Here is a 25,353-nt window from a genome sequence, read left to right as displayed (position 1 = left end):
TTATTATTATGCCCCAAACTGTCATTACAGAAAGCCGCTACTGTGCAGGTTTGTTTTCATCTGCCAAGTAAGATCGGCACTATGCTGAGAGAAAGAGACGAAATATCTGGGTACATTCTCCACGCCGTGAAGGAGCAGACATCTGAGGTCTAAGGTTTGTGTGATTCAGCTCATGGAAAAATGACATAAACAAATACTCTGTGCCAAAACACAGAGAGCTGCCTACAGAAGCAGTATTTTAAGACACCATCACAGGCACTCTTCAAAAGATACTTTATGAACAAAAAATAAATAAATCGCAGAATGGGGAGTAAAGAAATGTTTATTATGAGCACTCAAGCATTTAAATGCACAAAAAAAAAAATCATGATAATTATATAAGCCTCTACACCAGCACACAATAACATTCTGTTCGTTATTACACATTGTATTTATTATAAGTATGGACTGCAGTTTAAATGCTCAAGCTCTTTGAAGTCAGAAGGATTCTGATTGGCTGCCAATGTTTTTCATCAGCTGGAGAAAAAAAAAAAAACATTCTGAGAGTGATTTCTACAAAATTGTTCCTCTTTGTCTTCATTGTTATATCCGCGTTGTGGAATTCCCTATTTTTATAGAATTAGAATTAATATTACAACTTTATCATTATAGTTATTCTATAGATTGCATCCTTGGTGTGAACAGCCCTTTAGAAGATATCTTCCAAGGATTAGGTTTTAAAATAAGCAAATGTGTCTTTATTTATATCCTGTAAGGGAGAGAGGGTGAATAAGAGATAAATAGAGGGCAAAAAAATAGAAGTAGCATTGACCCTTTACAGAGGTTTAAGGTGATTAACCAGTCATTAATTATATCTGACAAAACTGTGAGCTGATTAGCACAGTGAGGTGAAATCTATTGACATAATAGAAGCAGAGCACGGGGAGGGCAGATATGCAGCCAACAATTCTGCAAACAGTGGACAACACAGTAAGGAGTCCCACTGAGAGAGAAAGAGAGAGAGATTTATATCAAATTAGTGAAGCAGACATTCTTTGGCACGTACCACATCAGTTATGTCAGCTTCTCTGGTAATCTTGTTTGAAATTGAATAATCTAATTTGCTTTAAGTTATGATGTTCCACTAATTTTCCAGTCAAGGCACTTCCATTTTGTTACTCCCATGCCTTGTTCCTCTTGTTCTTCTATGTCTCTGTGATTACGCTGATGTTCGTTCCATTTCCACAGAGTCCAGACATTGATGAATCAGGGATTTCTCTCAACAATAGTGGTTTCCAGAGGGGTTCTTTCAGAAGAGTGGCAAGTGAAAGGCAAAAGTAAGACACCTTAGAGAGGCTTCTATTTGGAATAAAAGTACAAATACAAAAAAGGACAAAAGCATCTAAGAAAATATGTGAAACACAAAGGGACAACTGAAGGAGGAATTCAAGGTAAGGTTGGAATGGTCGGCTGATATCAAAATGTTATTAATTAAACTTTTAATTAATTTAATTAATCTACTTTCCACAAATACACTTTGATAAACCTTGAATACTTATTCATATTTTTGAGCTGTCAGGACAAATTCATCTGGAAACTATATACATACAGCATTCAAATCAATGAGGAAAAACTGAAAATAGATTAATAACGGAATATTTATATAGACATATATATTTACAAAATACCTTCATGGAACATGATCTTTATATATACATATATATTTACAAAATATCTTCATGGAACATGATCTTTATATATAAAGATCATGTTCCATGAAGATATTTTGTAAATTTCCTACCGTAAATATATAAAAACTTCCTCAATATTTTGATTGTTTTGCACACTCAGATTCAGTTATATATCTCGGCCAAATATTGTCCTATCCTAACAAACCATACATCAATGGAATGCTTATTTATCCAGATTTCAGATGATGCATCTCAATAAAAAAAAAAAACCTTATGACTGGTTTTGTGGTGCAGGGTCTCTCTCTCTCTCTCACACACACACACACACATACATACATATACATATACACACACACACACATATACATATATATATATATATATATATATATATATATATACAATATTTAATATATATTTTAAAATATATTATTTTATTTATGATCTAAAATGTTAATAACAATGACTAATTGCAAATATTAATTATTTTAAAATATATAATTATAAAACAAATAATTATAAATAAAAATGAGCAAAATTATAAAAATTAAAATTCACAAAGTAAATTTAAAAGAAATTTGCTGATAATCTCATAATGGCCAAATATTGACTGATATAGTGTATCACTACCAGGTTGCACAATCAAGAGTGGAAGATCCAGGCAGTCATTGTATTGTGGCAGCCTGGCTCTCTGAACATTGTGCATGGAGGAAGATTAGTCTCAGCAAAGCAGAGATGGATTATGGCAGAAGCGATGAGGCACAACAGGCATCAGGTGCCCCTCATCACATACTGCCAGAGAGGCTTGTTGTGTTACCTCTTGGCCACCAGTTTCTGTCATGAGTCTGGACTTGGGTTGCCAATAAGAAAGCCTAGGCGACCGATTTGAAAATGCCATTTACAAGCACAGCCCACACTGTTGTCAGGATAAGCATGGTGAGTCATAGCCTTCGAAATATTCATGGTGCTAAAGCTATTAATTGAATTGTTCCCTCACTGTGATAATGCAAAGGGGCTTTTCTGTACCGATACTATAATTTGTATTCAGCCAATGTTTCAGAAGAATCTCTTTATGAGGATACTGTCAAAGTTAATGTTTGAAAATTGGTTCTTTTTCCACAGAGGTACAATGTCAGTGTGTCTGAAGGTGCCCAGTCATTTAAAACTGTATTCTTAACAAAGATATAAAGACGGAAAGTGATAGAGAAATAGAGAAAGATGACCTGTCTAGTTAGTATACTTGAACGTACCCAATTGGCCCATTTCAATATTCGTTAAAGCATGTTGAGGAGTTTCACAGAATAACAATCATCCTCCATCGAGACATTCGAAAGATATAAATCCTCAAGAACAATTAGCTAATAACAGACATGAGAGGCAACAGGGACCAAGAAATCTCAGACCACCTAAAGGACTGTCATCTCTGATTGCTCAATTACACATTTTGCCAAAGGACCTTCAGTTTACAGGCATTGATTGTGCATAGATCTTCGTAGCAGTCATTTTTTTTTTTTTTTTTTTAGTTAAGGAAACTATGGGAAAGTCACACTTCAGCACACAGCAGCTGAGGGGCATGGCAGAAGAAAGAGATACTGAGATGCTGCTGGCGACTGGCGTATTTTGCCTACCAATGGCAGACAGCCTGGACTGGAACGGTAGCCAATAGACTAATCTAAAAGCTCAGAGCCTGCCATGAGGCAAGTTTGCTTAGTAAGAATGACAAGTGAAAATCAGAGAGCCTCAGGCTACACCTCTGGCGGTTTTGGGGTGGGGAGTGAGGTAGCTCAGGGAGTTCATTTGTCCGTGAGCTCACCATCCATGCCAGATCTGTGAGAAAGACAACCGGTGCTGGGAGAATCTCTAACAAGCTGAGAAATGACGAAGAGACACCGTGAACATATATGAGGGAGCGTAGTATATTACACTTTCTTCTCTTCAACTCTTCAAGTTGCCAACATACAGAACTGAAATTACAAAGAGGTGCCAACTGAACACATCCGATCTGCTTAAAGTGAAAAGATGATAAAACACTGCTAAAAAAAAAAAAAAAAAAAAGGCAAAATAAAGGCTCTTTATAAACTCTTCTGACATCTCTACTAGAAAGTATCATGCTTAAAGAACCCCAAAAAGCAGAGAGCAAATCCAGATTTAATGAATATTATCTGTAATTTAACACCTTTTCATGCTTGTAGCTTTGAAAGGGGCTTTGCTGTGGAGTAAGCCTTTTCCCACATGGTTGATTTCATTTGAAGTTGCCATAATCTTTGTGTGCATTCCTCTGAGTCTACCTTTCCTGAAATATGTCAAATGTTCGCTACAGAAGTTACTTTTTTGAAAAGTATGTGACAGGGAGTCAAGAATCCACAACAGAAGGTTACTTTCTACACTCACACATACTTCTGTAAGATTAAAGTTAACTGAAGCTTAAAAGAACCGAGATGCCTTGTGTGTCTCTGAGAGATGATGGTCAAAGCTACTGGATCTCCATAGATGAAAACACGTTTCACCCATGCCCAAAAAACAGACATGGAGCAGGCTCAGTTCAAGTTTTACTTGATATGCAGTCTCAAAAAAAGTGCATGTAACCACATATGGAGGATTTAGGGAGACCAAATGTTTAAGAGATTTAATTTAAAAATCATTTTAAAAATCCAGATATGATGCATTTAAAGTGATTGTGCCAAGTACTTAAATAAAAACAAACTGTCATAACATTTGTTTTCTTTAAAACATGCTAAAACTGTATGAATTTCACTGAGGTGTCCAATACAGCTAACTCAGCTTTACAAAACAAAGGGTTTAGGTCAAACACAATCTATATATATTCAAAATAAACTATATTACAAAAGGACTCTGGCACTGAATACATTATGTCTGAATGGAGTGACTTTTGATTAGAACTGCAGGAATCAGTTGACTCTGTTTACCACTGTCTTAAAATTGACAGAGCAGTGTTTGTCTAACAAGCAGCAACAAAAGCAAGCTTCTCAGTCCAAAAACATACCACAAACTGTTTAGTTCACTGGTGGTGGTGACTACGGTTAGCTGTTTCTTTCATAACACCAGATGTTTAAAGAAAGGCAGAAGGACTTAAACACAGCAGTGTTTTTTAAAAGCTAACAACCATGTTAACCTGTAAAAAGCTTCAGGAATATGCAAATGAGATCTACAGCTGGTACAGAGTGTGACTGTGAGAGTCGTGGATCACGGGTCAGCCCACGACCGGCCCTCCCTGATGAGCTCATTAGCAGGCTGAGGTCTGCCACGTAGGGGGCCATTTACTTGACTGAACTGATTGAGAATGTGGACATTTCCATTTGTCCATCAATAACTGCCCAATCAGTGCTGAAGTGAAAAGCTGTCCGCACTGCAGGCACTTCACTAATGTTCTGTAAATGTGACTCTGATTGATATGAATGCAATAATACTGAATCATTTGACAGCTCAAATAAAGAAATACCAAAAGAAAGAATGGGTGAGAGAAAGAAAAGATGAAAGGAAGGAAAGAAAGCAATGAAGAAGGAAAGAAGGAATGCAATACTGAACTATATTAGACTGCTCAAATAATAAACAAACAGAAAGAAACTAAAGAAAGAAAAGACTAATGAAAGGACAAAAAGGAAGAAATGAAGGAAGGAAAATAAAGAAAGAATGAAGGAATGCAATAATACTGAACTATGAGTCATGAAGTAAGGAATGATGAACGTTAGGAAGGAAGAAAAATAAAAGGAAAAAAGAAAGAAAAGAAAGAGATGAAATAGATTTCATAGAGATGAAAGGAATGAAATAATGCTGAATGGAAGGAAGGAAGGAAAAGAGCAGGAAGGAACACAATACCACTGAACTATGAGTCAGGAAGGAATGAAGGAAAATAAAGGATGAAAGAATGAAGGGAGGAAAGAATATAATGCTCCTAAACTAGATAGATGGAAGAGACAAGGAAGGAATACAATATGGACAACGAGTCAGAAAATAATGAAAGAAAGGACAAAATAAAATAAATTACATAATGAAACAATGAAGGAAAATTAAGAAAGAAGGAAGGAATGCAATAATACTGAACCGTGAGTTAGGAAGGAAGGAAGGAAAATGGAAAAAGAAGAGAAGAGAAGAGAAGAGAAGAGAAGAGAAGAGAAGAGAAGAGAAGAGAAGAGAAGAGAAGAGAAGAGAAGAGAAGAGAAGAGAAGAGAAGAGAAGAGAAGAGAAGAGAAGAGAAGAGAAGAGAAGAAAAGAAAAGAAAAGAAAAGAAAGGAATGAAACAATACAGAACCAGAGTCAGAAAGGAAGGAAGGAATGCAACAATGAAACATTAGACTGTTCATATAATGAAATAAATAGTGAAAAAAGGACATAATAAAAAAAAAAGACAGAAGGAAGGAAGGAATAAATGCAACACTAAATCATTAGACTGCTCATATAAAGAAATAAATAGTAAAAGAAAGGGCAAAATAAAATGTATGACAGAACGAAAGAAGGACAGAAAATAAAGAAGGAAGGAATGCAATAATACTGAACCATGAGTCTGGAAGGAAAATAAAGGAGGAAAGAATAGTATGCGACTAAATCAGATGGATGGAGGAGAGAAGGAAGGAATGCAATACTACTGAACCATGAGTCATTCAGTCAGTCAGTCAGAAAGGACCCGACATGTCTATGAAAGCCAATGTGTAAAGATACTGTCATTATGTTTAAAAACTGCTTTATGGTGCACAATGTGGAGTCAGAGCACAGCTGATAAGAGCTACATAGATGTCTACCCTGCTGGCACCTGACAACAGAACTCAGTGTTTTAGTCCACTACTGCAAGACACAAGGACAGGCTTTAGACCGAAGGTCAGAGAAAATACAGCCAAGCGTCGAGCTCTGATGGCCACTGGATCCTCTCCCGCTCAACTGCCCATGCTCGGGGCAGGGTCACCCATCAAGGGTGTCCTCCCTCTGGGACGTAACACCATCCAACACAAACATGAAAAAACACAACCACCTAATGTTCATGTCACCTCCAAACCTCCCATACTTAAACATCTCCATGAGCAAACTCCAGCTGGTATGGCATTAAGCCCACTCAAAAGCCAACCAAGGACCAAACACATACTGGAACTACTGAAGTGCAGTGATAAGCAAAAATATAACACAGGAGCTGACAGACAGAGGTGAAGGGCTTCCTCATGAAAATGCATGTCCATGCAGTTTTTGACAACGTAAGCTTCATCTTTTTTAATCAAGTGACAATTTGCATGCGAGCACACTTTAAGAGAAAGATGTTCATCAAGGGCTCTGATGTTTACGAGCACAAGCGTGTGCTGGTATTGAGGCATTTTAGAGTGGTGTAAAAACGAATGTTGATTAAAGATCACACTATAAAACTCTTGAATGAAATTGCCACAGCTTTTTTTTTTTTTAATTACATCCTTGTGTTAAAACAGTCATTCAGTGGCCTTTGGAAACAGGTTCGTCTGTGCTCAAAGTAAACAGAAAAAAGTCAGAACAACCATTCAGATATGCCACAACTGGCTCCAGCTTAAACCCCTGTGGTTGGGACACCTGTGTCCCAGCAGCATCTGGGACGCCTCCGAATAGATGACAAGGCCAGCAAAGAGATGCAACTAAGAGTGACGGTGTAGTTCTGGATGCCTGGGAACACCGGCAGGGGGGTGGCTGTCTTTCATAGCGGGACCAAATGGCTTCAACATCCAAATCAGCTTGTAAAACACACAGCCAGATGTCCATCTTACATACAAAACAACAGCAGTTACAGCTTTCATACACATTCTGGTAACAGTTACAATGATCCCAGTAGGGAGGCTTACCTGCCAGCTCTATAAATAAACTCGGAAACACACACTTGCCACATTAGAGTAGATAATATTCTGAAGAATACTGTCTTTCAAGAATACTGTCAAGTCACCAATCACTAAACCCAAGATGGCTATTACACCTAACAGGCATCTTTTTTTCTGATAATTTCAGCTTCATGCAAATATGCAGCTTAAACAGGTTTATAATTTACTACTTGTCATTTAGCTGATGCTTTTAACTTGCGGTTAAGTAAGCATGTGCCTTTCTCAGTAGTTCTGGGCTTGTATCCGGAAGGTTGTAGGTTCTAGTCCCACAAGGGATGATCCACAATCCATCACCGTTACATTATTCCAGAGATACCGTGCCTGTAATATGAGTGCTCCAAGTCACTTTGGATAAAAGTATCTGCTAAATGGCAAGTAGTAAAGTAGAAGCTTTCTGGTCTGGTGTCCAAAAGACTGTAGGTTCAAACCCCATGCAGGACAATCCATGAGGTAAGCAAAGTTCACCAGGATGTTATTGTGAATGCAACATAGAATTTGTGATTAAAAGTTAAGCACATAATGTGTAGTTTTAGAAACAAAGAGAAGGGATTATGTTTGATACCTTGCAGAGGAAGCTGACGTTGAAGCCGAATGTCTGAGCGTTTCTGGAGCCAGAGTTCATGTAATTCCCGACTAGCAGCACCAGTTCTAGGAGCATACTGAAACCTTCACTCTTCTTCACCTCCTCGCATGCAAATGTCACGTTCATGATGTCGGGCCGGATGTTGTTCACTTGCTCCTCAAATGTCAGCTTGAATAGGATACCGTTCAGTCGGGGACGGAGCATCTTGACTGAGCTCATCTGAAATGGAGAAAGAACAGCTTAAACTTTACACATCCTTAGTTATCACAACACACAAATACTGCTTGAAATGAAATATTTCAGAATGAAATCAGTTATTGTATTCATTTGACAGCTATTTAGCTTGGCCTAAAGCAAAAAAGAAGCAGAAAGTTACTGCATTTTTTTTGTTTTTGTTACTGCACACTGATGAATCGCTCACAATAAAACCAGAAACAAGGTTAAATAAGTCTGAGCTGTTGCACAGTTACAAAAAAAAGCTGAAAAACTAAATTAAGAAGTTACCCGTGCAATTTTTAATGCTATAAACATAAATTTTGCTACAAATCTTGTAACAAATAAACGTCAGATTCTGTCGTTCACCTATAATTTAACTATAATAACAGCAACAATATAACTGGTTTGGTGCTTGATGACATTTCAGTTAAAAAAGCGAGGAGGAGGAGGAAAGGAAGGAGCGAGGAGACAAAACAACAACAACAAGGATCCTTACAGGAGCTGCTTGTTGAGGAGGGCGACCTCAGACACTCTCGCTCCAGATTTCTGCATAATCTGACGCTCACAGGCAGCCCAGAGATGCAGTCAGGATGTACCATTACCGCTCACATTTATTCATCTTTATGAGCAAGCTGCCGATCAAAAAAGCCTGAGTCTGTCCCACGCCCCCGTTCACCGCCCCACCCCACTTCCTCCCTGCACATCCAGATTTGATTTCTCTGTATAAGTGGAAATCACAATAAAAGAGGGTGAGTTGGTGACAGCTCTGGAGGGAGACAAGCTGAGAGTGACTTATTTCCCCAAGGAGCAGTGCAAGGTGGTGTTGATGAGGTGCTTCCACAGCCTGCCTGTATATTACCCGCCTTGAGCACAGTCACAGGAGGAGACTGTCACAACGTGCTTCATTACGCCCTCCAAAGACATAGGTAGTGAAAGACACAACACAGAGAGAGAGCGAGAAGGTTGTTCTGCGCTGAATTGATTCCTGTGTGAATCTACTGTCAAAGGCAGGTTTGTCAGATGCGCCATAATACCAGTGAAGCAATGCATATGCATCAACCTAGATAGATCTGTACATGACAGGACTACATCTGACTGCAACTGTAAAGCAGAGTTCTCATGTAAAAGAAAAAGAAAAAAGTTAAGTGCTTAAACGAAAATGTAATGGAATAACCCCCTAATGTTATTCCAAACCCATCTGACAAAAAAGGAGATGTTATGTGGAACGGTCTTCTCTACACAATGAAAGAGTGCATCTGCTGTACCTCAAAATGTTGATTTATTAGTTTTATTACTCTTGCTCACAACTCAGAAAACCAAACGGTCACCAGCTGACATGACAACGACAAATTTTATGGAAGCTGCACCTATGAGATCCAGTGATAAAGCAAATCCATAGTGGAATGAATAAATAAATGTTTTATTTATATAACACCTTTCTGAAACTCAAGGTCGCTTTTCAAAAGAGCAAATAAATCAAGGAAAGAAAGCCTAGTTTATGGTCCAAATAAATATATAAATAAATATGCATACACATCTAAATCACGACGCATCACGATTACATCAAATTGTGCATTTTTATTCAATTATATAAGCAGGGTACTTTTAAAAATAATTATGTTAATTAATTAATGAATATATTATCAATTAATATATAATTTATTAATTATCGTTAAGAATTAAAAGTAAATATAGCTTCAAAACATACAAGCAAATATGAAGTAATAAAGGGTGAAAAAGACAATGACAAATGATAAACAAAAAGCCCTTTCAGTATCTAAGAGTGCTTTATCCGAAAGTTTACAGATATTTTCTTTTTTCCTCAGCATTATTGCCATTTGATTATTAATATTGAGATCATCGAGAGTGGCAGCTTTAATAGGCTGCATTCACACTAATGCACAGATCTATTTCGACATATCGGATGTTTTGTCCTGTTCTGAAAACATAACTGACTGTGTTTACATCAATTTCGTATCATAAACGTAGATGCAAGTGCATTCAGAGGCGTTATGCCCATTCAAAGTGATTTTTGAGCCAAGTGGATTTGCAGCTTCCAAAAGACAAAAAAATAGCCAAATAATATTTTCTATATTTGATACAATCACACCAGCGTGATTAAATCGTTCAGCACGTCATATCATCAGCAGCTAAATTCAAATCTGCGTTTGCTAGCTGGCGTTGAGCCAGAAACAGACACGTTTTTACAGTGCTGCATTATAACCAATCACACACGATGCTGTTGAGCTTATGAATGCAACGACCAATCAGAAGTGTTCAGATGAGTCATCGCTAAAATGTCAGTGTTTTCTTCACTTGCTCACTGACTGAATACCTCTTTCTGGCGAATTCTCTCGTTAGAAACAACAAAGTGCAGATGTGTGTATGAATCAGTTATGAATCTGTAAGTAATATTCATTTCATAGTGTAAACAGCTTCAGTGATTTTAACGGGAGTTTTTGAGAGTGCTCGAGTCAGTGAAAATGTTTGATGATGTAAATGTTCTTTGCTTTCTTTCTGTACAATGAAAGTGTTATGACAACAATTTAGCCTAACTTACAATTTTTTAAATATTCACATTAAATATAAAGTCATTCATATTAAAAATATGTTATGGCTTGACACCCATATCTGTTACTTAAGTAAACAGACTAGGTTTTTATGCATAGTTAATAGACAACATTATTAGGCTACTTTGACCATCATAATCAAGGTGACAATCGAGATATCTCATGATATAGTTAATGCGTTTGTGAATGTTTCGAATAAAAAGGAAAAAAAAAAAAACATAAGTGCCATTGTGGCTGCGGTGTGTCACATGACAACCCCCACTTTTTAAATGAAAGCATATCTAAAGTAAAAGACTAAAGTAACAACGAGTGGAAACACTGTCACGCAATGTGCACGTGTCTCACAGCGCATATTCTGTGCACTGAACCCCGCAGCGATTCTCTCTAGCGCACACACTTGCCATATGCGGGAAAAAGTCAAGCTCAGATTTTAAAATAGAGAGTGCATTTTTAATACTCGCGTGATATGCGTGTATACAAATGACGTCAGAAGGCTATAATAGATTATGGTCTATTACTGCATCGATGCAGATTCGTCCACGCAACGATTAATTTTGACATCCCTATTTAATTGGTCACAATTAAATAAAAGCATCTTCTCTAACATCTTTTTTTTCATCCCATGTAATAAAGTAAACCACGTGGGATTGGAAGGACACAAGGGAGATTAAATGATAACAGATTTTCACTTTTGGGTGAACTATTCCTTTAATCCAGGTGCGGGTCACATCAAATGTAGACTTACAGAACTAACGGATGTAGAGAGAAGCTTAAATATTTGAGACAAAGTCAAGACAAAGGCCAACGTTAATGGGATTTGGTCAATGTAGGAAGGAAGTCTAAAAGCCCTTCCAGTTTAAGAACTCGGGACCTAATCATGCTCTGTAGTAAAATAAAGCTCTGCCTCACTCTTTATTATTCATCAAAATCATAGCTTCTGTCAGTCACAACCAGGCTACCAGATTTGACTTGTCATAAAAAATGCCCTTTATATTCTTGGCCTTTTAATTATACATTACTGAGTCTCTTTATATATTGAATAGCGCTGATCCTGCATGGAGCCTGAAGGCAGTCTTCTTTCTCCTGCACGCTTTCTCTCTCTCACTGTGCCTAATTTCCCACTGCCCCCCATTCTGCTTTTCAGCTCAAAATCCTTCACACGGAAGTAGAGAGCTATTGGTGTGAACAACAACACAAATGGAAAGAAGGGTGATTTTGGTATCAGAGAGAGAGAGAGAGAAAATGGAGGAGAGAAATAGGCGGAAGTGGAACAGAGATGTGTGAAGGGTTATGCATTGGAGTGTGACGAAAAGTAGAGGAGAAATAGTGAACCCGGAGCCAAACGAGAGAACGAAAGGGGAAGACGGGAAGAAAAGACTAAGAAAATGAGAAGGATAAAATCAATAGGCAATTGAAATGCTTTTTAGTGTGAGATTCCCTCTTTTTCACCAAATTATTGGTGCTGGTGCCAAGCCCAGTGTTTGGCTGTTGATTATAATGGTAGCGAACAAGTTTTGTGTAAATGTTTTGTTTGGCCTCTGATGTTATTTCTTCAATAAAACGCACGGACTGATTCCAAACTGGGCACCGGGTTTGGCACCTGCAATGTATCTGTGGAAATAACTGACCAATAACGAAACATTCAGGAACCAAATTACTTCTTTAGCTGCTAAATTACAGAATTGCTAGAAACAGATGGTTGGTCACTGTGTCATCCATATTCATCTACTGATGAGTTATTAGAATTCAAAGATCAGCAAGTGTGTGGAACAGTTTCAGTAGATTATAGTGCAGTGCTACAGATGCCAACAAGCACTATATGCACTTCAGTTCATTGGATGTATAGCACTAAAGCCCGGAACACACAAAGTCGATGCCAACAAACTAGTGGCGACGAAAGCAGACTGTGTGGTCGGCTCACGTCGGCAGCATCTGGGGTCCAAAGCTGCCCTGACACACCAAGCCGACGCTCGACACCCGACGGCCAAGCAGCACGTCCCTTCTCCGCCTTTCTTGTGCACTGGTTTGCCAGCTGAACAGCCAATCAGAATGATCAGATGGCCGACTGACCGACGAGCTCCGACGCCGATTCAACATGTCGAATCGCCCAAAAAAAAAGCCAATGGTGCGGAACACACTGAGAAAACTTAGTCGGCTGACAAACAAAAACTGCCTGACAACCGACCGTCGGCTTGGTGTGTTCCGGCCTTAAAAGAACATTATCTTAGATGTCATTCCAGAAATGTCTTGTGCTGTGTTTTCAATTTTGCTATATAAATTACGGTGTTTTTAATATAATTTTGTGTCCCAATTTCATGCTGTTCCTCTAATGATCCAGAACAGTATTTATGCCACATAAATTTCACTCTGTAACATTATTTCAGTTGTTTTGGAGAAATAAAGTCAAGATAAACATTGACTTTATTACGGTTCCCACCTTACAGTCTTGCCCTGAAACACAGATCTTGCTTTGAATTGATTCCACCTTACAACTGCAATACCATTTATTACATCAAAGCTCTGTTGTGAATGTTCATCTTGAACTTAACACTTTCATATGATACTGATTTAAACAAACAAACAAAAAAAAGAGCAATTTTTTTTTCTTTTTTCTCTTTGGTTTGTCACATTGCTAAACAATCTTTCTGTGAACAGATTTAAAAAGTGAAATTCTATATACATTCAGACTTTAGCCTAATAATAATAATTTTTTTTTTTTTTTTTTACATTTTATCTAATTTGTAAACATTTATTCTGGAGCCCTGAAATGTGCTGGAGTTGTGCTAGTGATTTAAAGTACTACAATCTCAGTACTCACCACTATTCCAAACTGCTCCGATTCACAAAGCTCCTCATATTCGTTCTTTAGCTCGGCCAGATTGCTCAGCTCCTTCTGCTCAGGAAGGTTTTTGATCAGGTTCTGCAAAGAAAAATGGAGAAACACACCCATCAGTGCCACAGGAGAAAACACCTGCTGCCTCTTCATTTGGTGAACTATTTCAGGTATGTGAGTGACAGTAGAGCATGGTTTAAATGTAGAGCATGGTTTAAATGAGGCCACAACTTTATATGCTATTGTTCCTTATGCCAGTGGTCGGAAATACACTTGTGATTCACATAGAGACTCCCTAATGTTCACATCTTTTCCTATTACTACACACTGCCAATCTCAGACTGCAGAGAGAGCAAAGCAAAAAAAAAATACCCCTTCTTTAAGCAAGCACGGCCTGATTGGGCTTTAAAAATCTATGGCAGCTCAATTCAAGGAGAAATATTCATGTTGGTCTTGACTCCATCTTTGTTTTCGTCAGCTTTCTAACATGTTGGTGGATAGAGTCGGAGCTCTCCAAGGAAAATCCACCCCAGCACAGTATTTCTCTTGGAGCTCAGCCGAGGTTCAAAGTTTTACAGTGCTGAGTAAATGACGTTCAAGGTGACTCTGAGAAATGAGGGAATAAATACCACCCCCACCCCAACATCATTTACTATGTCACTGAAATGTCCCTGATGTTTATGGCTTTCTTTTCCTTTCAGACAATTCGAGATTGAAGGGCATATGTGAGCCAGGTTTGCCACTTTACAGATGTCAGGAACTCTATTGCCTCCCTTTTCCAAAAAATAGATTCATATTGCTTGTCCAACTTTGCAATTACTTATAAGAGTAAAAGCCGGCTGTAGGTAACGTGGGCGAGTGAGAGAACCTTCATTTTTTTCTAAATGCTAATTGTGCTAATAAAGGTCAGATGAGTAAATAAAAAAAAAGCATGGAAACTTTTTTTTTACATTTTTTTTTTTTTCCAAAGAAGAAGTGCCCTTTCCATGGGTAGACTACTTCTCTCATTATGTCCTGTACTTTGGTTGGCATAAGCAAGCATGCTTGGACGTAGCCACTCCTGCTGGGTTACTAACATATTACGAGTTCCAGCTGATTAGAGGGCTAGCGTGTGTCATATCTTCAATACATTGTAAGTACACAACTGAAACATTAACAATAACTGTCTTTCTTGTCCTCCCTGTTGGAAGCATGTCCTGAACCCAGTTAAATGCTTTTATGTGGTCTTTCTCTGAAATAACTTCAAATGTCCTGCTGACAATAATAAGTCTGACGCAACACAAAGCCAATTCACTGACACCTGGATCTTGAACAAAATGGAGTATTTCTGGCGCCGTGAGATTTTTATGAACTTTACTCAAATAAATAATGGATAAGAATCTCTCGTGTACAAAGAGAACGAGTAAGAGAAAGAAAAATGTGATATTACTATAAACTAGGCCTTTAAACTCCAGTGAATTTGGTACTATTCTCAATAGTAAACACAGACAAGCTTTTTTTTTTCTCCACAAGACGTGTACTTGCTTTTGATGAGATAATCATTAGCTTTGTTCTTTCTGGAATAGATGAATATATGCATAAGCAAAACACAATTTTTGTGTGTTTTAACGATGCCTAGCACATCCACTTTCCCTGGTTCAAAGCAAATCTAGCCTAAAATAAAAAATGTGTCAGAAGCCTATAATTGTCTGGACAATGAGATAAAACTGACGGTTGACTCCATCATCTCAGATGTTAAATTAAATAAATGCGCTGAGAGGCTTTGAGATGTTTAAAAAAAAAAAAAGCCTGCAATCGAGCAGCAAAGACCAGCCACGTTAGGGGGAGGGATTACGGTAAAACGGCCTTTCTCTCGTCTGAAAGAGTCTGAGGAACATTAGCCTGGCGGTTCAGCTGAGGAACAAAGCTCTCCTAAACAATGTATCATTGATTTTGAATGAAGCGCAACAACACAGCAGCACACCATTCAGCCACAGCAATCATCATTGCTAATGTGCCGCCAAATCTCATTATTGGAGTTGTATTTCTCCATCACCACTTGCAGAGACGAGACAAACGATTAGGATTTGCCGTCGCCTCTTTTCCAAAGGCATCTATAGGACAACCCGCCAAATGGAGCAGAGACAGGGAAAGATGTAACAAATGGGGCTAAAGAGAGAGGAGCGAGAACGTGGTTAATTGTTAATACACTCGTCTACGGTTTACATAATTATCGGAGTCCCGCATATTGAGCAAATGACACGCAAGCAGAGCCATATGGGAGGGTTGGTAAGAGGCAGTTGAACCCTGAATGAATCAGTCTGCTCTCTCCAGGCCTCCAGACTCAATCTGCATCTGGGAGGGGGGTTAGCGGAGCACAGGCCCTAGTAGACGAGGCATGCTATGTTAATAATCCAGCCATTTGGACTCTCTCTGCAGGACCAGATACATGCATGCTGTCACACTTTATTCTTTAAGACACTGCTCGTCTCAATGTCGTTTCAGACTTCATGACCTTATTTACTTCGACAATGCATGTTCCTGAACTTAGTGTAAGAGATTCATTAGAGCATGTTATTTTTCCAAGTTAAAAAAAAGTTTGCCTTTTGTATTCTTTAATCAAAATGCAACGTTTTCTTCCTTTGAAACAACTGTCCTTTTCCACAGACAATAATGCTAATCAACAGCCAAACAACTATTACTTCTAATTGATTAATTAATTTAAATAAATAAATGCATTTATTATTAAAATAATGCCATTTTCGACTTCGTTCTGGTATGTAACATGCACTTTCCATTAATCGATAATATATGATAATAAAAATAATAATGTGCGTGCACACACACACATACACAATATTCACTATATATATATATATATATATTATAGTTTAAAAATAACTAAAAACAACTAAGAAATGAATAACAAAAATGTATTTTAAAACACTGAGTTTAAAAACAAAAATATATCAGAAATGGGAGTGTGCATTAACTGAGCAATACTAGTGCCTTAATGTCAGTGGGAAATTACACTTTCAGTGTTGAGTGCAGCACCATATTAAGGTGCAATTACTTGTGCTTTGGTACGTTTCCATGTAACTGTTAAAACAAGGAGAGTCTGCAAGTGTGATGACTGCCAAATTCTTAAATGATACAGGAATTAATCCAGCATTGGAAGATGATAGAGAATGAAAGTGAGACAGACAAGGCTCAGAATCCATAAATATTTTGACTGATGACAATATCTGTGAGGCTTCCAGCAGTATACTTTGATCTCTGATGTTGACATGTTCCAGACACACAATCAACCTATGCCAATTTAACAACTGTAAGTCTTTAGTCAGAACAGACACCCCGGCTATGATTAGATAAGCATATTACCAAACTACTCAAGTTCAGCAGTGTACACTATAGTATGAATATTGTGTCTAGTATGTCAGTTTCCTGTATGGTTAGAATACCCTGAAGACATTTGCCTAAATCTGCAATATTCAACAAAGTGCACTGCATGGGACACTTTCTCTTAAAATGTTACCTCCATTTCCTGTGTGATGAATGAACCTCATTTTGAAAAAGATCTCCGCCAAAAGTTAAGGCTTGTTTTACACACACACACACACACACACGTTTGTTTATGCGAATTGTGGGGACATTCCATAGGCGTAATAGTTTTTATCATAGACTGCAAAAAAAGATGGACAACGCACCTTCACTCACTTCCATTGAAGAAAAGTGAAGCCGCCATCGTCCCAATAGGACGCGGACATATTGCGCTTATTTGGGACCAGAGTCTGCGCAGTAGTGAGCGAAGTGGAGCCGCGTCCCGCCCACACTCCTGCTGAGTCGATCGCAAGCACACGCCTTTGACTCTTTTTTTAAATTAGCCTGACTGCTCCAATGTTTGTCTGCTGATTTCCGTATAAGAGGCTTGTGTTGAAATAAGGTAAATTCAACTCCAATCTCTTCCTGAAGATCCCGAAAAAGTCAGTTTGCGCCTCAGAAGCTGTCAGTCTGAGCGGTCAATCATGATGTCACGCTCCCGTTTTTATAGCATCACACTTATTTAAAAAAAACGAACACTTGACCTTACATCAGCATGATCAAATCTACATCAAACGACAAAACGTTTGAAAACAAAATATTTGAAGTGAAATTTAGGACCAGCTAGGACCAGCCGCCTGGGGGCAATCGAAACACAATGGCTTCACTTTTGCAGCACACTTGGTTTTTATACTGTACAAACTGTGTGCGCTATTGCCCTACACCTAACCCTACCCCTTACAGGACATTTTGTGCATTTTACTTTGTCAAAAAAACTCACTCTATATGATTTATAAGCATTTGGTAATGTCCTCATAAGTCGCCTTCTCCTTGTAATACCTATGTCATACCCATGTTTTTGTGTCACAAAAACGTGCGCACACACACACACAAGTAGGGACCAATATCAAAACTCAGCCCCATAACAGTTGATAATTATTGAAATGTTATGCCCAATACCCAATAAATTAAATAGTTTTCAAAATATTATTGGAAGAATGAAAGATGAATTTTCATTTTAAGATCTGCAAATGATTACACTTCATAGTGTTATTAAAGATTAACTTTCCATTAGATGATGGCAAAAGTAATTTAAATGTAAAAATGAGCATCCATAATTAAACATTAAAATTTTAACAACCCAGATTAAAATTAAAAAGTAATAATCAATGTCACTGAGACAGACAGACAGATAGACGAATAGATAGACAGATGGATAGATAGATAGATAGTATTAGATGAAAACAAAAGTAATTTAAATGTAAAAATAGGGGAAATGATCATACACAATTAAACATTACATTTTAAATGTCATAGATTTGAAATAAAAAGTTAATAATACTGGCTAATCTAATCAATATGGCACTGATATATTGTGTATCCCTATTAAAATGAGAACTTTTATAGGGATTTTATTTATATATTGATACATGGATGGCATCGTGTGACAAAAATATCTCTAAAAAAAAAAGGAATAATACTGACTGTAAGTGAAACCACTGTAAATAAATTAATTAATTCCAACCACAGGTTCCAAGTTATGTTTTTACCATGATCTGAATATCACCCACCGAGCGAGGCAGTCTGCACAGTACAGGTGGAGCAAAAGAGAACAGCCATTACAACAAGCGCACCATGCTTGGGTAGATGGAAATAAATTACTCCCACGGACGTCTCTCCTCGGCTCAGCAGAGCATATGCCCAACGGTAAAGTCAGAAACGAGGGAAGATCAACAAATCTCAAATTACCCTCCCAGGGACAGCACAATCAATAAAAATGTTCTCCTAGCAATAAACTCTTTATTAAACTGAAAGAATTCACAAAAGGAGGGGTGCACGGGGGGCTGTAACCTTGCCTGTATGTGATGCCAAACACAGAACTCCTCGTCTGAACCAGTCAGGTCTGTTGTGGATAGGACTGACAGATGTGATTGTCTGTTCACCCTCCTTTTTTTTTTTTCTTTAATTGATCTGTTCTTCATTTTTTGGGACGCATCGCCACATGCAGCTCAGCCCTTCTCTTGGCCAAGCACACATGTGAAACATTATACAGTCGCCTTCCTGCCGTGCCGTCTCAGCAGGTCTCGGCACAGCTTTCGGTAAATCGTTTCAGGGACCTCTGTTTAAATCAATACCGCAGAACTCTGAAACATACCCAGACAGGCTCAAAATATGAATTCATGACAGGTATTTTTGTCCGTTTCAGTAAATATTTTACTCGCGCACATAACCTTATTTTGACGAGAATACTTTGATCTCCTTAAAGAAAGCTTATGTATCATGTAACACAAATGACACAATGTGTTGCCTCTTTGAGAAAGAGCAATTAATGGCTCAAGATTAGAGCAAATCTGTTCTTCCGTGTAATGTAGAGCGCATGATTCAGCCTGACATCAGAGTTGCACATGTCGCGTTAGTCACCTTATCTCTTAGAAACCTAATACACATGCAGTCCTTATCAAACTTACAGGAAAGAAAAAAAAAAATCATAATGATACTAATAAATAAGAAGGGTAATTATCATAACACCGTCAATGCAAACAGCTTCTATCCAATTAGGGAGCAATACGGCATTGGTCTACAAAATTAGGTCAAAATTTTTATCACAGCTGCGTCTCTCGATTTAATAACACAGCATTCCAATTGTCAGTGTGATCACACACCTCCCAGGAACTTGCACCAAAACACAGCTGACTATTTTAAGAACATATACATACTGAGACAGCAAAAGACAAAGTTTTATAAAACAGATTTAAAGGAATATCAACCTATCACAACATACTTAAGGCGAGGTGTGAAGACCTAATCAGTGGCGGACGAAGGCTCAGTTCACACCTGGTATTAAGATCGTTTTGGTTGATGGGATCACACATTCCCGTTCACACCTGGGGCCAATTTTACTAACAGCTTGCGCCAGCGCAAACCGTCTTTTGGCGTTAAAATTGTACTGTCAGGTATTACTAAAGACTCACAGTGAAGAATTAGCGCTGAAAAGGCATGAACATAGTTATTTTTGCTCTTGACCTTAATGAATATGCATTTGTAGGAGTTTCCCTTTCAGACGCAAAAGTTCTGGGAGGAGAGTATTCAAATGAATCACGCAACGTGTTTTACTAACGTTTGTGCTCGTCAAATTACTGACATTTGTGCCAATTACTTAATGCCCCGAAAAAAGCATGTCTTAAACTGCTTTGAGCTTGAAATGGCTGCAATTATTGTTGTTAGGAGAGGCACCGCAGAGAACAGAGAGTGCATGGTAGAAGGGAGAGGATTTTTTTCAACACGTATTAATTTATTTTGAATGCCAGAAGAACACATTTTGTTTGGATATCATATCGTTTGCAAGCCATGTTATTTTTAATTTGCTTCAGGAAATAAAAGACAACTTGAAACCGAGTCACGCGATACCAGCTCTATCTAAACTTCAAGCAAACCTTATTTTTTTTTAACATACTGTGGCTTCTTTATTTCTTTATTATTTATTTGTGACTACGCTAATTTACGCTGCACTTCTTATATAGCATTGGTTGATATGTAAATGAGATGTCGTGTCTGTGTTCTTTATTTTGCGCATTGTTAGTAAATCAACCGCAGAAATTTCACCTCCCATTGGTGCTGTTTTGGAATTGCGCTCTCGCGCTAATTTGCCCTGTTTAGTAAAACTGGCCCCTGGTGTTTTAAACCATCTCTTCTGTCCACTTTGGACCAGAGAAGGGTTTATGGGCCAGTGTATGTGGGCTTTTTCTGATCTTTCCGTATTCAGAACAGAATAAGACAAAAATCTGAAAATATAAGTAGCTACACAATTATAGTACAAAATGATAGGCCTATAGAGTATATAAATCATAAAATAAAACACAAATTATAACTAAATTGTCATAATCAACATAAGTCTATAAACATTTAGCAATGCTATAAATAATATGTTGTGTGCATGCGAGAGGATCATTCTCATCACAGCGAAAAAAAACTAAAATATTCACAATGAGATGACTTTGTAAAATAAACAAAACAAACAGGATGCACTCTCAGCCATCTCGGTTTAAAAATGAAACGAAACACTTGTTTTTTTTCCCCCCCTTTGTTTAGTTAATTTAATTAATTATTTACATATTTCATGTAGGCCTATTTATTTTATTCCTATCGTATGTCATTTTATCTGTTTTTCTCTATTTTCTCCTGTTGTTCATGTGCATGCAAAACTAAACATTTATTTAAAACATTTATTTTAATGGGTCACATACACTTGTCAATTTGAATTTAATTTAACATTCTAATTTTGTCGACTGACGGATAGGAAATGAACATCGTAATGTTTAAGTATTAGCTCAGTCAGCGGAGAATAGTGGATGTTCGAAAGCATTCGACCACATGAGCGTCCACACTACGAGCGCAATCCAGTCAAACGCATTCTTGACTACCTCTGGAAGTGGTCAAATGTGGACAAACTAGAGTCCGTTCACATCTGTATTTAGCTTTGTCCACTTGTGATCGGATCGATGAAAACACATCTTAATACTAGGTGTAAACAGGGCCTTACAGATAAACAGAAAACACACATCCACAGCGACTCAGGAGGGTAACTTCCATCAATGGGCACAACACGCGACACATTAGAGGGTTGTGCAGTTGGCATTAAGCTAATCTAAAGAGCAGCACTTTGACAGATCCGAAAGGGATCTCTACTCCCCTAAAGCGAACTAACACCTCAGACTGTCACAGACACTAGCCACAGTTGGAAACTGACAGGCGACAAACCTAGGATGACAGATTCCAAAATCGCATTAAACTAAATGAGAAATAAAAAAAAATGGATTATATTTGGGTCGGTGAGGGATAGAGCTGGCAAAGCTGACAGACCTGCCATGACATTAATTTAGTCTTTTTAAGGACTTTTTTTTATGGATATGGCGAGCATGAACACCTGAGCTGTCTGTTACATTTTTCTGTCTTATATACATACATACATACACACACACACAATTACTCACTTGATCAGCGCAACACAATGTTGTTTTGCTACTGAATTTGCATTTCATGCAGGAGCCTACCAGCACTGTGCCAAAACAAAGCTTCAATTAAACTCAAGGGGGTGAGCAGTCTTTTCTGCTTAGCCATTAATCTGGAAGCCTGGCACACCTCTGTACTTCTCGTCCTGCCCTGAACGTACTTTTCACTATATTCAAACGACAGGTCACCTGTTGTTAGCCTCGAGAACAAAGGCTGGCACTGTCACCATGCCCTGCAACCAACCAGCGAGGCAGGTAATGAGGGCTCATGAATATGAATGAAGGCAAAGTCGAAATGGCAGACGATCCGGGTGATTGACAAACAAGATAAACAATAACAACAAGCAAGGGCAAACACGGAACCCCTAACAGGCAAGACTATGCACAAGCATGCTGAGAAGGCCGTAGCTGCACTGAGGTGAGGCGCAGCGGGAGAGAGAGCTGACAGGACATACGTCAGGATGGACAATGGGCTTCTCAGAAAATGCTACGAAGATTTCAGTCAAGGACGCTACCTTACATCACCCTAATAAGCTATTAATGTGATGCCAGATTTCTAAGGACTCCAGAATGCGATACTGTCATCTCTAACGCTGTGGTGCTGTATCACGCGGGACAGAGAGTGTAGTTATTTGTCATCGTTACACATTATGCATTGCACTACATACTTTATTAGCTTTGAGTTGAACAAAAAGAGACTGCAAGGATAGACGACTGAATAATAATAATCAGAGACTTGCTTGTCAAACTATTTAGGCAAAACTGAGAGTTTCATAAAAAACTAAAATTAAACTAAATTAAATTAAATTAAATTAAATTAAATTAAATTAAATTAAATTAAATTAAATTAAATTAAATTAAATTAAATTAAATTAAATTAAATTAAATTAAATTAAATTAATAAAACACAATTAAATTAAATTAAATACATTTATGAATCAAAGTCACTATGCTGGTGATAAACTATTTAGGCAAAACCAAACTGGAGATTTTCATTAAAAAAAAAAAAATTAAATTAAAAAGAATGAATGAATGAATGAAACAATTAAATAAAGAAATTAAAAAATTAAAAAAAAAAAATTGTGTGTGTGTTCCACAGAGGAAGAAGAGGGGAAAAAAAATAAAAAATAAAAAACTAATACATGACATACACTCTAAAAAACAAAATGGTGCTATATAGCACTAAAAGTGGTTCTTGGCTCGTAATCATAGGGGAACCACTTTTGGTGCTATACAGCACCATATCTTTAAAGGTGCTATACAGCACCTTTGTCAAACGATGCTATGTAGAACCTTAAGAGGTGCCATATTGCATTGTATTTCATCAACAAAAATGGTGCTAAACAGCACCAACAGTGCTTCTTTGGCTCGTAAAGAACCTTTAAAGGGGCTTACCAGGTTCTTTGTACGTCAGTGGTGCTATATAGCACCTTAATCACCCCAAAGAACCGCTGAAGAACCATACAGGAGCTTAACAGGTTCTGTATGGTAGCGGTGCTATATAGCCCCTCAGTCATGCCAAAGAACCTGTGAAGAACCGCTGAAGAACCACTGAAGCACCACAATTTGGTGCTATACAGCACCAAAGGGGGTCTCCTTTAAGAAATTAAGTCTTCAATATTATGAGATTAACATCACAAATCATAGGATAGCCCTAATATTTTGGGATGATTTAAAATTGATCAATATTACTCCTGAATGCAATCGAAGCTTTAAAAAAGGGCCTTAAGTTACGCAGTCCAGCGTAGGTGTATGAATGAAAAATCTGCAGTTTGGAAAGTCCAAAGGGACTCATAAAGCATACCTCACAAGGAAGGAGTGAAACAGGATCGAGCGTCGCACATTTCCATCTTATCAACTCAGGAATCAAAAATACATGAGGTGCTAAAATGAGAAAAATGGGAAGTATGGAGTTCCTTTGAATACTGAATTGCACAAGGGTACATGTTACATTAGTACATTTCCTTTGCAGTAGTCGAGCGGTCAATAGGGATGAATCCTAAGGAATGACTGGCATAATACATAAGTAGAAGGTACTGCAGGAGCATACTAATGTGCTGACGAATGTCATTCAAAAATGAGCAGTTTTCTTTTGTCTATGATATATAATTATATATGATATATATATGATATATAATCACAAAAATCGCCTTAAGATGGACACCACCTGGTAAAAGAAAACCTGGGAGGCCTAAAACCACCTGGCGCAAAACTGTGACACAAGAGCTGGAACAGATGAACCTGTCATGGGGAGAGGCCCAACATGCTGCCGGGGACCGAATACAATGGAGAGTGCTGATTGAAGCCTTATGTCCCATAGGGGACGAAGAGGAGTAAGTAAGTATGATATATAATTACAGAAACTCAGCGGTGACACCGCTCTGCAGCTCAGTTGATGCAATGACACACATCGTAGTAATGACATCACTGAGGCTCTGGGGAGAACTTGGCTGTCAAATACACAGCTGAGGTTGTGTGACGTGCTCCCCACAACACACTGTGATTAACATAAATCAGTCATGCTACAGACTTTCTTCTATGCTTGAAAACCCTGCTTGTGAGAGGAGAGGACTTTCCACAGTGACTGGCAGACAGAGTCCTGCTAAAGATCAGTACATGAAACTGTGCAGACTGACCAGTAATAGGCAGTGTTAAGAGGGAACTGAGAGAACCTCTTGGGTGTTTGCAGTCTGTGACAGTCAGAGAGCACTGAGAGAGACAGGCAGACAGGGCCATCTCACTGACTTCTAGCACTGGGCTGAGATCTAACATGCTCAAATCAAGTGTATGACCACATATAGTGCCAAAAGTACTTACTCGCTTGGACTTTTTCTGGTTTTGCTGTGTCACAGCAGCGGATCACTGTGGATTTGTGGATATGGCCTTTCTGCCATTGATAAACAGGCAACAGACAGACTATTTAGTGTCAAAATAAAGTGATCTAACAAAATAGAACATAATTTCATCTGAATTCACCTGATAAATAATAAAGATGTCAATAGTCGTGCAAACATGTTTTTTTTTTTCTCTCCTGTAATAACAAGGAGGTCAATTTTGATTGATTTGTAGAAAGATTTTCATTTTGATCTGTTGTTCTGTTGATCGAAAAT

The 25,353-nt window shown here is 38.0% G+C and overlaps 1 protein-coding gene across 6 annotated transcripts in view; it reads right to left on the bottom strand.

The window, feature by feature from the left end:
* The window catches only part of diaph2 (diaphanous-related formin 2), a 437,687-nt gene that overhangs the window by 141,602 nt on the left and 270,732 nt on the right, over positions 1-25,353 (bottom strand). For all 6 annotated transcript variants that reach the window (XM_058797344.1, XM_058797348.1, XM_058797349.1 and 3 more), the window contains 2 exons: positions 13,701-13,802; positions 8,076-8,315 (listed from right to left, as the gene is read on the bottom strand). In XM_058797344.1, coding sequence (XP_058653327.1) covers positions 8,076-8,315; positions 13,701-13,802 — 342 coding nt within the window. The remainder of the gene's footprint in view (positions 1-8,075; positions 8,316-13,700; positions 13,803-25,353) is intronic.

This window comes from Onychostoma macrolepis, chromosome 14, assembly GCF_012432095.1.
Source record: "Onychostoma macrolepis isolate SWU-2019 chromosome 14, ASM1243209v1, whole genome shotgun sequence".
Classification (NCBI taxonomy): domain Eukaryota; kingdom Metazoa; phylum Chordata; class Actinopteri; order Cypriniformes; family Cyprinidae; genus Onychostoma; species Onychostoma macrolepis.
The sequence above is the reverse complement of the archived record's forward strand: the minus strand, read 5'-3'. Positions and strand labels throughout refer to the sequence as shown.